The sequence below is a fragment of the Parasteatoda tepidariorum genome, chromosome 9, assembly GCF_982258835.1.
Source record: "Parasteatoda tepidariorum strain Cologne lab strain chromosome 9, Ptep-v5.0, whole genome shotgun sequence".
Lineage (NCBI taxonomy): Eukaryota > Metazoa > Arthropoda > Arachnida > Araneae > Theridiidae > Parasteatoda > Parasteatoda tepidariorum.
Genome location: NC_141763.1, coordinates 8045834 through 8061700, shown reverse-complemented (window position 1 = coordinate 8061700; position 15867 = coordinate 8045834). Strand labels below are relative to the sequence as shown.

The 15867-nt window shown below is 29.4% G+C and overlaps 1 protein-coding gene across 1 annotated transcript; it reads right to left on the bottom strand.

The window, feature by feature from the left end:
- Nucleotides 1-392: 392 nt before the first annotated feature.
- LOC107452367 (mitochondrial transcription factor A) lies at nucleotides 393-15758 on the bottom strand. The gene is made up of 7 exons (XM_043045077.3): nucleotides 15567-15758; nucleotides 11612-11748; nucleotides 10337-10407; nucleotides 9153-9302; nucleotides 7795-7890; nucleotides 2949-3005; nucleotides 393-2476 (listed from the first exon to the last, which is right to left on the bottom strand). The coding sequence occupies exons 1-7, from the start codon at nucleotides 15620-15622 to the stop codon at nucleotides 2246-2248; spliced, it is 798 nt and encodes a 265-aa protein (XP_042901011.1). The 5' UTR covers nucleotides 15623-15758; the 3' UTR covers nucleotides 393-2245.
- Nucleotides 15759-15867: the final 109 nt, after the last annotated feature.

Sequence of the window (15867 nt, the reverse complement as noted above, 5' to 3'; positions counted from 1 at the left end):
TTTTAGGATTTTTCTTTCTTTTTTGAAAGATGTTTACCTTACAATCATTTTGGAAATAATCATTAGTGTTTTACTTCATCGTTTTTTCTTCTTTTTAAGATTATTACCAAATATTTCTTTTAGTTGGGTTTAACAATAAAAAAAAACGGCTTTTTGTAGCGATTCAGAAAACCGGAAAAATCAGTTATCCGGAATAGCGATGGTCCCGATCGTTCCGGATAATCGGTTCCCTACTGTATTACCCATTAAAATATGTTTTTAAAAAAGCTCACTGAATTCATATATAGAATTCCTATTTCAGTCATTATAGAGTCACAATTGTTTAAGTATTACCCATTAAAATATGTTTTTAAAAAAGTTTGCTGAATTCCAATATCAGCCATTAAAACATGTTTTATTACAAGACAGTTTTTATTATTCTTTTAAAAAAAAGAGAGAAAGAGTTACAGAGACAAAATAAAATACATATTTTCAACAGAAATACATTCGTTTCAATGAGGCAAGTTTTTAAATGACATAACACTGCTGTCACAGCAAAACAAAAAGCTGTTTCTTATCATAAAACAAAACTAATAGTAACTTACCTTCAACTGTAAAGAAGTAAAGGGAGTACACCAAGCACAAACTATCAAAATATTTTTTTATAGATATATTTGCTAGTAAGCAATTTTCTGAATCGGTAAATAGATAGTATGATTGTGTTTATGAAATTAATTACTGGGAGTAAAATTATGTAATAAATATAATAAAACACTTAAAATTTCCATGCAAATGTCTTTAATTCATCTGCTGATTTCTCAAAACAAAAAATTTTACTCTTTCTATATACTTTTTTTCAAAAACTGCTTTATTAAATAAAAAGTTTGGTAAAAAAAAATAACACATTAACACAGTGATCCTAAAATTAAATACTTATCTGGAAGAAGTACTTTTATTTGTTTAAAAAATATATATTTAGTCCAATGTTGACATAAGCTTCAGCTGAACATTCTTAAATGAAGCTATAGTAAATGAAATAGTTTAGTAAAGCGGAAATATCATCCTTAAATATCCCATTTGAGTGGCCACCATTTTTTAAAAGACGAAAATAATAAACGAAATTCCCTGTATTCTCCAGGTTTTTCCTATTTTCCCTGTGGAGTGGCAACCCTATAAATGATTGATTTTTTTTTGACAAACATTTTTTTACCTATTCATCTAACTGTCAAATTAAGTATTTACATAAAGTAGACCTATGCAGGGGTCTGTTTAGGAGAAATTTGGGTCCGTTAACGGACCCTTCACAAAATATTTTAATTTCACAATTTTACAAAAACGGACCTTTCAGAAAATGTCTGGACCGACCCCCGCTATGTTTAAGTTAATTAGAATTGGGGAAAAAATTTTAGTATGACCAAGCATATAAGTTTACAGAATGACCCATAAATATTGCGACAGATTTCTAGGGGAAGGTAAGATTCATCATTAGAATTAAGAATTGCATATCCACCCGTAACCAGAAATGTCATCATAGGGCAATAGGGGCTTTTCCCTATTATGAATTGTTTCTTCGTATTTCTTTGAACCGGTACTTTTATTTATCTAAAATATCCATATATAATCTTATGTTTTCTAATAATTATTGTCATAAATTACGTTCAACTTTGCTTGAACTTGATTTGTCTTTCTTTGCTGACTTTGTTTTATCGAAACTTAATGATTCGAAGAGTTCGCCCACTTAGTCGATGAGTCATTAAATTACGATAAAGTAGCTAATACCAAACCTATTTTAATGCAATTTTTGACAGTTCTTAGAAAACATAAAATTCAGATATTTTAGATGTGCAAAAGTACCGGTTCAAAGGCACAAGAAGAAACAGTTCATAATAGGGAAGGGTCCCTAGCGGCATATGATGACATTTCTGGTCACAGGTGGACATGCAATTCTTAATCCTAATGATGTCTCCTACCTTCCCCTAGAAGTCTGTCGCATCATTTACGGAACACTCTGTACATTATCAGTAATTATATTTCTGGCTTAGTTCAATCTATAATTTTAAATGGAAAAAAAAAGAACGTGGAGCTATGTTAAAAAGTTAAGGTTTTGTAATTGCTTTGGTGAAGCGAGATAATTATTAGTTTTTTTAATTTTTATTTTCGAGATATGTTCGATGCTCTAAATGAGGATAAAGAACAAAGACTTTCAAACCTTAGCAGATAGAAAAATGTTTTGAATTCAAATCTTAAGATACATCCTAAAAAGTATTTATTCATTTTCTTTGCCTGAGCTTGATTTTTCTTTCTTTCTTGATTTTGTTTTAGTTGCTTTCTTTGTATCCATTTCATCCATTTTGCTTATTAAAGACTTTCCACCGTACTTAAGTTCAGCAAAATCTTTCAGCAGCTTAGCGTTGCCTTCCTTTAATAACTTCTCTTTCCATCCTGCGATCTCCAACAAATAGCGTTCTTTGTCATCCATTGCTTGCTTCTCAAATGACTAAAAGAAGAAGGATCACCCACTAAATAATAGCTCACAGAAAGTTTGATCAACAATACATTTACCATGGTTGGCAAAAAGTTTGCTACCAATTTTGGTAAAAACTCAGATTTTTGTAAAAAAACAACTGTGTATATTTTATTTAACTTCCACACACGAGTATAAAATGTTTATGTGTATCTACTATAACTGTTGGAGACAATTAATAACAGTATTAATTTCTAATATTGTTTTCAATATCGCAGTATAAATAATAATAACAATTTCAATGACAATTAAAAGCACAAAATTGTATGCCTTTACTAATGGCACATAAAATAATTTTAAACATTTCAATACATAAACAAGCTTTAAATAGTTAGCAGAAAATAATAAAAGTAAATTAATTAGTATATCTTGACTTATATTGGGAATAAAATAAAATTTATATTAAAATCTGAATTAGTTAGACATAAATTTCATTTAAGTTTACCTTTTTCTCTTTTTCAGGTAATGATTTCCATTTTTCAGCAGCATGTTTTAAAAAATCCTTTAAAAAGAAAAGAAATCAATCAATAGGTATTTTTATGGCAAATAATTTTAATATTTTAATTTAGCAATTCGTTAGTATGATAAAAAAAATAAAATACCCACCCACAGCTTCAAAATTTCCTTAGTTTAAGAAAATAATTTACCGATCGATAGCAAAATCAAATGGATTAAAACTTAGATGAAACAGAATTAAAAATAATTACCACTACATATAAATACAGTATATTCTCGATATCTCAAAGTTGAATGGACGTTAAAAAAATTTCAAAATTTTTCGAGTTTTTGAGATAATAAGTTCAGAACTAAACATATTCTAAAATATGACTCTAAAAAGTTGAGTCATGAAACGTAAGAATAACTGCTATTAAATATGTATGTAATGATAGTTGACTCTATCTCTAAATACAACAATGATAATTTTATTATTAAAAGTAAAACAAAAATAATTATGCCGTAAATAGAAAAGAATTGGTTTACAATAAACTTACATTGTGTTTTTCCGAAGAAAAAAAATCATTTTCTACTTCGAAACAACAAGGTTTTGAGAAGAAACTCTTCATCATAGAAATTTAAATGAACATTAGGGTGTTATATAATGCCAAGAAGAAAAATATTTTTTCGACACAACAAGGATTTCAAGATATCAAGAGTATACTGCAGTGGTGATTGTGAGCCCAAGTCAAAATTCTGGAAATTTCTTAAGTAAAAAAAAAAAAATTCCTTATTCTCAATATGTCTTAGTTTGCTTAAAATATATTTAAAATTTTACACATACCTATGATGACCTGGAGAAGTAATTAAAATTTACAAAAATGTCTTTCTTTCTTGAGTTTATGATTATAACAACTATTCACTGATAAAAAATGAATATTAATCATGAATATAAGCTTATAAAGTATATCTCAGGCTCTCCCTTACAAACGAATAAAATAAACTGTGTTTTTAAGTTCCACCCTTGAAAATTTGATATCCGGAAACTTCTGCAATCAATGATTTTTAGAAACGCCTGGACCTTCGATCTCCAGAAACTTCCGGATAACTGCTAGCGAAAATTCCGGAAATCCGGATTTTTTCCGGAGCACAATCAGCCCTGTACTGTAACTCATACAGATAGACAAATGGCTCCTTTCTTAAGTTCTAATAAAGTTTTATAAAATGTTTATTTATTTCAGAAATTTCTGCTTTACTACACTGCCATTGGAACAAATATTTCACTGAAATAGGAAATGTTAGACAGCATGTCAGAAGAGGGCCAGTTTGTTTCAAAAATTAAAATACAAATGAATAGTATTGATACATGTATAGGGTTTTTGAGTTGAAAAACGTATGAAATTTTGCTCACTCAATCATCTTTTATTTAAAAAAAATAAAGAAATTATAGAACAGGGATGAGATTGGCCAAAAGGCAAAAAAGCTAAATTTTCACGCCAGTAAATCTTACGTGATTTATAGCAAAACTATCATTAACATACTCTCACCCAGTTTCGCTGATGTTGTTATGCCTATATATAGCAAGAATCATCGATAGAAAAACTGCCACATTTATAATATAACTAATTCAAGAAAAAAAACTTACTTTTTACAAGAATCGCGATTTTGGATTTTAAAATTGCGTGAATACAAATAGCGATTTTGGATTTTAAATCGAATCGTTGCATAGAATTTTAAAAATGCCTCAATACAAATCGCGATATTGGATTTTTAAATCTCGTAAATAAGAACTACAATGAACGATATTGAAATTACGTGAATAAAAATCAGGTAAATACAAGCTATCTAGGGGACGAGTAAAAATGAGAAAAATCTTATTTTCTGCTCTTAAAAGCTAATAGCTGAAATAAGTAGTATGAGGAAGGGTTGGCAGCTACATAGTTTGAATTTTCTATACATCTTTCGATATATTATAATAAAATCGGAAATAGATATAATTATTTTATTTCAACGGCTGAGTTTTCAGAAAAAGCGGAATATATATAGATACAGTGAATTCGCGATAACTCGAATCTGATAGGACTGACGAAAAACTTTGACATATCGGAAGTTCGACTTACCGTTAGTTTCGGTTTTGGACTTTCAAAATATTGTCGGATTATTTAATTAATGCTTATTAATTACAAAGCTTCTAAATGCTTACAATATTTAACATCATTTTTCCGACAAGCCATTTACGATAAGACTGTCTGAAGCACTTTATGATACCCTGGTCCATCGGCTGCAACTTTGCTGTTGTGTTTGGCGGGAGAAACTGCAAGTTTACTGCTTTCAAATTAGGTACATAGATCGCTATGCGTTGTGCATTTATCCATAAAGAGTATCACTTTTCTTTTTTTTAGCGAAGAATTTCCGATCCAATTTTCTTAAATAGTCTTCAAATAAAACTGATGTCATCCAAAACTTTTTGTTAGACTTGTAATCCAAAGGATACGTTTTTACATTCTTGAAACATCGGGGATTTCGGTATTTTCCGATAACAACTAAGGGCAATTTCTCTGTCCCAGACTCATTTCCTCCAACTAGGACAGTCAAACGTTCCTTGCTCATTTTACCCCATGAGCAGTTTTCATCCTTAAACATCATAGTCTTATTTGGAAGACATTTAAAAAATAAACCCATTTCATCAATATTGAAAACATCATTTTAACTGTATCCTTGAAGTAAATTTGGTAAAGTTTCACTTAACCACTGTTCACGTACTTCAAAAGGGACAGCTTTAGCTTCTCCATGAAGAGTGCGAAAGAGATTGTGTGTGTTGCAAAGGAAGGGGCAAAATATCAGCTCCAAGGTTTTTTTTTTTTTGCTTTAAAAGATTTAAAAAAAATCGAGTTAAAGGGAGTAAAGTTCGGGTAATCGAGAATAATTAACATGAAATTGAAGATAAAAGGGTCGGGACCTCATAAAAAAATCGAGTTATAGTAATATTCGAGTTATCGTACTTCGAGTTATAGCGAATTGACTGTATAAACTTTTAGAGAATCGAAATTTTTGATAAAAAGGCTGAAATTCGAGAAACAAAAGCGAAAAAGGCGGAAACCCGCTAAAAAGCGGAAAAATCTCATCCCTGATAGAAGGTTTTTAGTTTCTTCCAGGGAAATATTTAATCTTATTATTGTTATTTTTTGTTTTTGTTGAGTATACTTACAGTTTTCACTTTTTTAAATTAATCTTCCAGCTACATTTATTGTGAACATGTTTTTGTCAACAACAAAAAAATCTTTAAAAATATAACAATAAATAACTGCCAAAAGATTTCTTCTTCTTCCTTAACCCCAAAATTAGCAGGGCTAAACAATGTCCATGAAATTCATGACCCGGAGGAAGTCTGCCACCAAAAGTGGGTTATTTAGTATGTCCCTTTTGTCCAGACCAAGACAGTCCAGGATATGTTGGGGAGATGCCTGCATGTTGTGGCACCTGGGGCAGTTTGGGAAGATTTTAACACTACCCTCGAAAGAAAGGGACTTAAGGTGGCCGCTGGTAAGTGCCATCTGGTCCTTGTGGTTGCACCGAATGTTGAGTGCACTTTCTGGACAGGTGCTCTGGTACCAGTGATGTTTGGGGGGTACGAGCCAGGAAACATTGTCTTCTTTTTTCTTTTTCGGTGCCAGTTCCATGAAGGTGAGTGAATTTGGACTCATCAAAGTTTCTTCTATTCCCTCCTTAGCCAGAGTGCCGGCTATATCATTGCCCAGAACCCCAACGTGAGAAGGGATCCATTGGAGGTGGACTTCACGCAATCGTGAGAGGATTTTAAGTTTGTGCAGGATTGAAGCTCCTGTTTTGTCTCTCACCTTTAAGTACCTACTATATGGAACAGAGACTGTCAGAGAGTATCCAGATGTTATAGTGATCCTGTAGTGTTAGAAGGGAATCCGGGACAGTATCAATAGCAATGAGTTCACTTCTAAAAACTCAGCAGTAATCAGGATTCCTTTCGGAGATGTTAAGGATTTGAATTTCAATTTCTAAATTTTATTACACTTTGGAATTTTTATGTTATAATTTCTATTTGTTATAATTTTCTATTTGTGCTCAAAATTCTTGACCTCTGAAGCTTTTTGAATAAATTTTTTTCACATTTTTTCCTTCCCCCAAATTCAACTTTTATTCCAAATTTGAAATTTGCATATTTTTTAACATGCTTTTTAATAAAATTTTGAAAATAAGAAGATTGCTCTTACCCTGTCAGCATACCTACAAGCAACCCACAAACCCTTCCACCCATTAGCTGCAAATGTAATATTTGAACAGCCTATTAGTATACAGGGTGCGTAGCCAAATCTTTCAACAAAAAATAAGCACATTTTAAGTACTTTTTAAGCACACAAAAAATATTTTTAAGTACTATATAAATAAACAAAATGCAAAATAATTTTCAAAGATGTAATATATTCAAAGATACATAAAAAACAAACTCAGCATTTTAAAGCAAAAAAGTTTTAGACTGATTTTTGTAAATGAGGCTCACTTCATCATGTATTAATAACACTTATTTAAATATTCAAGCAAGTAAAAATCTGTGCAAAAATTCTATTTCAATAGGGATTTTTTTCAGGAAATTCACTCAATTTTAAAGAATTTTAAAAACCTAGAGGAATTTTTATTAAACCAGTAGATCAGGAGAAACTGGCAAAATCCAGTAGAGTTGGAAGCTATGCAATTAGTGAAATTTATTTGACTTTCATAACTCATCAAGTCCTTGTAATTATAAGCTCATATGAGGAGATGAGCAAGCATTTTCAATCTTAAAATGTAGACACTGCAAAATTATAACAAAATGGAAGTCTTACTTTTGTATTCTCGGTCTTATCCTCACTTGCAAGAGAGTGGACAAAAAGAGCATAGGGTGACCTCGCATGCTTTGGAAAACCAGATTCTCGTAGAGCCTAAAACAATAATTAATTTCCTTCAATAATATATTGATACATAAGAGACAAAATTTTTTTAAAATTAAAAATAACTATATTTTTTAAAATTAATTCAAAATCAGAGTGCGAAGCTAAATCTTTCAACAAAAAATAAGCAGTTTTAAGTACTTTTTTAACAGTCGAAACATATTTTTAAGCACTATATACATTAACAAAATTCAAAATAATTTTCAAATACTTCACACAATCATGATAAAGTAACTAGTAACTGAAAAAAAACTCCTCTTGATTAGATTGGCTGTTATAAATAAATATCGAGAGCTTTTTCAGGTCGATACCAGAGGGTGGAAAATGAAGCCTGAAATTGAGAATATCTTGCAAAATGCAGCAGAGTTGCACACGAGAGTGCAATAGTCTCACAGAATCCAGCTCAGTAGACGCACAAGTAAACTCTCAAATATTTAATCAAACATGTAAAATGATAGGTACTGTCATACGCTATTTACTGGCGGTACGCAGAAATGGATTGTGCTTGAATGAAATGCGAAAACACGGAATAGAACAATGTGAAAAGCATGCTTTTGCATAACACGTGGCGAAAATTGATACCATAAAGAAAAAGAAAACTAATCTTCAAAAAGGGAAAAATAAGCACCTTTTAAAAATCGAAAATAGGCACCTTAAAATAAGTACTTTTTAAAAACGCTATGCACCATGCATAATAAAATAGTCACTTTGTGTACATATCATTGTTAATTAGTTAGTAATGCAATCTTTATTACATTAATCGTGTTTATTAGTTTTAAATTAGACATAGTAAAGAAAAAAAATCTCATTTTCGAAAAGGAAAAAATAAGCACTTTTTAAAAACACCCAATGAAAAAAGCACCTTTAAGGGCTTTAAAAAAATAATAATCAGCATCTTTAAGAAGCATATAAGCTTTAAGAAGCTACACACCATGGAAATTAAATGCATCCCACAGTGGGTGCGCTTTAATTTTTTTTTTCACATTTAAAAACATTCTAAAAATTTCCAGCATGAAAGAAAACTTGGTTAACACTACCATGCTCATAAAAGGAAAAAAAAAAGCAAAATAACAGTATAATACAATTCTATTAAATAATAAGAGAATATCGCTAACAATAATTCATTTTAAAACTACCACTTAATTTAATCAATACAAAAATTTAATAACAGGCCAAGATGACAAGAAAACATTGCCAAATTGGAGCTTTTAATTATAAAATAAAATTCTGAAAATTTCTTTTGGAATCCTCACTTTATTTAATCTGTAGACACGACGAGCCAACCTCTTTTCAGATTTCTGTTTACTTAAATCTTCTTTCTGTTGTTCTGAAAGATTTTCATAATATTTCTTGTGTTCTTCTCCATAAAGAAGAGTTCTCTCTCTAGCTTGTAATTCATACGGCTAAAACATATCACAGAAAATAAGTATGCCAATAAAGAATCAAAAGAATTTTAAAAATTTATTGTACATCAAACTATAGCAGAGAAACACAACTAGTTTTAGATAGTTTGGGCCAAATACTATGTTAGGGGCTAAAATTAATCACAAACTATAATCGTAGGTAGGTAATTTACTTATATTGTGCTAAAGCTGCACAATGGGCTATAGGCAATGGTCTGGGAAACATCCCTGGGGATGATAGGAAGACATGTCATTGCAATTGTGATCTTTGACATTGGTAGCCCGATGACCTGAGGGCAAAGTTGAGCACTTTACGATAGCACAGTTTAACAAGAACCGATACCATGCAAGGTAATCAAAGTGGACTCCCATCTGGTTACTGACCACAGCCACTTATGCTTGTATTTACGATCAGTTCACTGAGGGTGGAATGTAATAAGATTCTATTTGAAAAGAGTATGGTTTACAAATGCATAAATTATTTACTTTGAACTTACTATCCCATTTTTTTGTATAATTAAAAAGCAAATAAGTTCTGCATAATAAAATAATAAATATAGCATAAATAAAAAGTGAATAGTTAAGCCACCATAAAATGATAGACTTTTCACGGTTCGATTTCAGAAGGTGGAAAATAAAGTCTGAAATTGAGAATATCTTGCAAAATGCAGCAGAGTTGCACATGAGAAGGCAATAATCTCACCGAACCCAGCCCAGTAGACGCGCAAACCGACTCGCAAGTATTTCATCAAACATGTAAAATGACTGACGCTTTCATACGCTATGGATCGACGGTGTGCCGGTATGAATTGCGAAAACGTTGAATAGAACAGTGTGAAAAGCACGCTTTTGCATAATATGTGGCAAAAATTGACATGGAAACGGAAAAAAATTTTCATTTTTGAAAAGGGAAAATTAAGCACTTTTTGAAAATACACAATGAAAAAAAGCACGTTTAAGGGCTTTTAAGTAACAAAAATCAAAAATAAGCACCTTTAGGCACATTTTAAAAAACGCTATGCAGCATGATTTACCTTTTTTGATTCAGCAGAAAGATTCATCCACTTTCTAGCTAAAATCCTTATTTGATCTTGATTGCCTAGAACTAAAGACAAAAACGGCAATTTTAAAATTTTACGAATAATAAGTAATACATTTTTAATACAAATAGTAATAGTACATATAGTAATAGTGCAAATAGTAATAGTAATACAAATAGTAATTTAATTTTTACAAAGTGCTGTACACAATTTTACAGTAAATTTATTAGAATATTAGTATAAATGACACATCTTTAATATCAATAACATATTTACACAAAAAAAAAAAAAAAGATATTCTTATGGGATACAGCTGGTTCTCAAAAATAATTAAACAATTTAAATTCTGTGGATCAAGTGAGCACAACAAAGTGGTTCTCTGCTTAGCAACCAAATATTAGAAAAATTTGCATGTAACTAGTGCAAAAAATTGTATAACTGTTCTTTAAATTTTAAATAAACTTTGGAAAAAAAAACCCACATGCAATTAAAACATTTAAATTCTAAAATGAAGATATACTAATAGAGGTATCAAAAATGTTAACTCTTTCATTGTTTTTCCTTTTTTTAAAAAAAATCTATTTAAAAAAAGTAAATTAAGGGTTTACATCAAAAGTTAAAGAATAAAGCACTTTATACACAGTAAAAAATTAAGATTAATTTTTTCATATGAAAACCTACTATAATTTAATTTTATTAGAGAAGACAAAGTATGCGAAACTCTAAATATCTCCACAATTCAAAAATACTCATAAATTTTGTTCCTCAATTTTCAAGAAAAATTTATATTGCTCTTTGCAATGTGAATGGAGGTGTTGTCCAATTAAAAAATAGAACAAAAAAGGCTTTTTCAAAACATTTAAAATTCGGAAAATGGAAGATTTTTTGTTGTTGTTGTTTGTTTTGGTAGAGGTTTAACCCAGGCCAAAAAACCAATGCTTAAAGAACATACTTTTTTTTAACAACTAAAAAAAAAATATAATACTAAAACTACACTAATAACTAACATTTAGTTTCAACTAATTGTAAAATTAAATAAAAGCTACAGCGAAATGCATAAATACACTAAAATAATTGGTATTAAAGTTTAAATAGAAAATCGTAAATTGTAACTACACATCAAAACGAACAGATATGATAGTATTAAAACAGAAAATACGGCAGAATGAAATATTTTATAAGCGATGTACCACAATTTGTTTTACACAAGAATTAGTTAAACAAATGAAATTAAACTAAACAAACTAGTTAAAAAAAATTAAAAAGTACCAGGAGTCTCTTTCAGTAGTTCTTGCCTCTTTTCCTTTACAAACAACATATAAGCAGTTAAGGGTCTTTTTGGAGGAACAGGGATTTCAACTTTTTTTGAGAAATAAACTCCTTCATTCCAAGCTGGGGCCAAAGTCCTAAAATAGATTTAATTTTGTCACAAAATATTTCTACAAGTTTCTTTTTATTACAGTTGGACACTGCTATAGCCAACCGTCAGGGGTCCTAGCAATAAATACACTATAATAGGTGATTCACTAGATTCAAAGTCCATGAAAAAGAAATTTTAGCATATTTCAGCAGTACTGTTGCAGGGGTCTGCCCAGGGTAAATTTACTACCGTTTAGCGGTACCTTCACAAATTCAACTTTAGGAAAAACGGTCGTTTCACAAATAAAAAAGCAAGTTCTCAAACCAACTCCCTTTTTGTTGCTATCTATGGAAAAGAGCTTTTCTGCCAGTTGTCTTTTACGAAAAGGCAGCATGTGTTTGGTAAGATGCAATGTGGTAAGCCTAACCGGTCACTCACGCCATATCAAAAATAATTTTTTTCTCACTGAGTTTTTAAAATGAAACAAGGCTATCCCCCTATAAACTTTACAGGAAGTCGAAATTCAAACATTATCTTAAACACTAATGGAAATTTATTTTAACAGACCTTTATTTATTTTATGAACCATTTTTTTCTCTGTGAAACTTTTTTTCTGCGTGACCTAGTTGAAAATGTTCTCATAATTAAAATAACTTTTAGTGTTAGTACTGTTAAATGCATGTTTTTTCATTAAATTCAAGTTGAATTTTAACTTTGGACAATAATTTTTATGGATTTTGAAATTTGGATCTACAATTTTTAGCCCAAAATTTTACAATAGCAAAATTGATTTTGAATATACGGGAGAAAATACATAGAAATTTACCAATCATAAATTATTTTTATTTGTAGTGACAATTTTTGAAAATATTTTCTTACTTTGCCATATTTTGTGTTGATTTTTTAATATAATCTTTAATTTTCACAAATTATGTCTAAATTTTCACAAAATAGGTACCTCTTAAAAAAAACCTAGACAGACTCCTGTGTTGGAATAGGGATTGCAAGAGTACAAAATTTACTTTATTAATTAACTAACTAAATATGGAAACTCTTAACAGCATTAGATTCCTTACAACAAATTTATTCCTAAAATAAATTTCATTTTGTCATGGAATATTTCTACAAGTTTTTATTTATTAGAGTTCGACACTGCTATAGTAAACCTTCTTGGAACCCAGTCTTATCCATAATCCAGCCATCCTTTTTTGCCTTATCCATAACTAAAAACATTGTAAAACTATTTTACTACTAAAGAATCATTCTCTCTCCTGTCACCTTGCCTTATCTTTGCAAAGATAGAAGAGAAAATGATACAGCTCATTAAGACAACGATATCTTTCAATCTTTTCAGCTGGACGATACAGGTTATGAAATTCCACACCGGCTAGGGACTAAAAGCTATTGACTAAATCCTATTCAGCTAGGGACTAAATCCTATTCAGTACATGACTAACTTGAATGTCTGTGTTAATAGGAAAATTATATTCATTTATCTGTAGCTACAGCTAGAATTATGTATTTGTATCTAACTTTTTCATATGGAAATTATTTTTTTAAAGTTTAAATAAATATCCTTGTAGATAGTCATAGATCAGTTAATTACTTCTATGTCATTGAAAATATTCTAAAAAATTTTTACGGTAGTGAACTGAATTGTTAGGGTACCCTTTTCAGAAACGGACAATTTTTTAAGTCCCAAAGGTGCCCACTTAACCAGGGTTTCACTGTATTAGTGATGTAACGAATAGTGATGGGACCGAAGAGCCGAATATTCGGCCAAATTTTAGGCCGAATACGTACTTTTTAAAAATTTCTCTTTTGATTGTAATTTTGTAAAGTAATTTTCAAATTTTAAATTAAAAATGAAATAAATATTAACAAAACTGCTTTTTTAATCTTGGTATAATTAAAAAATTTTAACTTTATTTATTTTTGTAATAATTTAAATATCTTGATGCCAATAACAAGGCAATATGGCTTTTATAAATCTAAATAATTAATAATAGCATATTTTAGTTATAGTTATACTTGCAATTTATATGCTATTTTATTTAAAATAAGAACTCATTACTACTGTTAAATGTATTCTTAACTTTCTTTTTTGTCAGAAAAATTATTAAAACCCAGAAAATTAAGAACTTTTTAAAAAGTTTCACTTTTGAAATTTCAATTTTGTAATTAAATAATTTTAAATTAAAAATGAAATAAATATTAACAAATTTGCTTTTTTAAGCTTTCTCTATTTTAAAAAATATTTGTATTTTAATGTAAAAGATTCCAATGCTTGTTTAAATACATCTGATGATAAATTTGCAACAAAACGTTTTTATTTATGTAACATTATTAAATACACTTATGTATTATACAACTTAAATTGAGTAAATGTTAGATTTTCTAATAATTAATGCAGTGAAATGTAACTCTGCAATATTCATGATTAAATATATCTAAAAGCACATTTAAAAAAATATCTTTCTTTATTATGCAGTGTTCGGCTAGGCCGAATATTCGGCAAAAGGGCCAAATACCGAATAGTGGCCGAATATTCGTTACATCCCTACACTGTATTTTATTATAATTAGTAATCCATTTGCAATAGTAAGTACAATGCATTTATTTGCTGCAGTGCATTTTAGTCATTTCATAAGTATTAATACAAATTGATAGTAAAATTTTAACAGCACTTAACAGGATTGTAAAACCAAGTTTAACTATAGTAAGTAAGGTATGAAATAACTACAAACATTTTGATTTCTCATGAAACACATTGTTTCATGAAAATGATACATTTAAATAACTTGGAAATCAATACTATTTATCAGGTATGCACAACCTTTTTCTGAAAATGTTGTTAACTAAAAATGTAGCGTTGTGGGGATCCAAAATTAGTAATGTAAGACTGTAAAAACTTAACATGAATTTAAATCTTAATTAAAAGTAACATATATATACATAGTAATTTATTAACTTTGAAAAATATGACATTCCTGTGCTAACATTAAAAACATAGCCATAAATATAACTTGTAAAAAAATTTTTTTACATACAAGTTCAGAGTTGACTAATACAATAAATAAACAAAAATCCATGACCAGTATAAAAATATAATTAAAGCAAATTAACTTATGAAAAAAGCAGAAATTTTTTTATTCATTGTTCAGGTGTCAAGTCGCAAGCGTAGGGACCAGTTTTGACCCACAAGCCATAAGTTGTGTATCCCAGCTAATTATTATTTGAAATAGATTGCATTAATAAATGTTTAAATGTTGTATTAAAATATCTGCAACTATCTGAAAAAGAGTTTATTCCATTTCTTCCCCTTGCCTTAGAAGAAAACCATTTCTCACTTTCTTCTACCATAGAAAAAAATTATACTACTATTAAAAGATGTTGATTGAGTTGTTTGTATGATTTCTGCTACAAAAGTAGTATACTTATTAAAATGCTAAAAAACAATAAGAAAATGCGAAAGTTATGCAAACTTTTTTAACTTTTCGTAATATTTAACCAGAATCCATTTTGAAAAAAAAAAAAACTTACACACAACATTTTTTTAAAAACTCTTTTAATTGTTTCTATCTATGTAGACCTGGAAACCCAAATAACACTCCATAAAGAAGAAGAAAATGACAAAGGTACAATGAAATTAGTACATCTACAAGAAATCTTGTTATTAAATAAAACCTTAAAAAGAGCTCGATTTTGGATGCGTTTACAAATTTGTATCAAATGAGGGCAAAAAATTTCACCATTAAATGTTGGTAACTATTGCTCGTAAATGTAGTTATGCTTGCATTATCTTCTTGTATGTAAATCACAAAACATCTATTTAAACCAGAGATAAAGAATTAAAAAAATTACCAATTCTTGATAAACAAATTTTCTGTATTTCTAAAAACTCTTCCTAAAAAAGACATTTTAAGATTTAATATTCAATTACCATAAACAAAAGTTCTATTTTAAAAAGAGCTTTGCATAGTTCGAATTCCTGACAATAACATTCAATTTAAAAACAAATATAGCGTATTACATCTCGATAGTTTCCGGTTATCTATATCTTTTACACAAAAGACATCACTAACATCAGTTTTGTCCGCTTTGTAACCGCGAAAACTAACCAATCACGTTCTCGCTCGTACGCGGTTTTTTAATATTGACATTT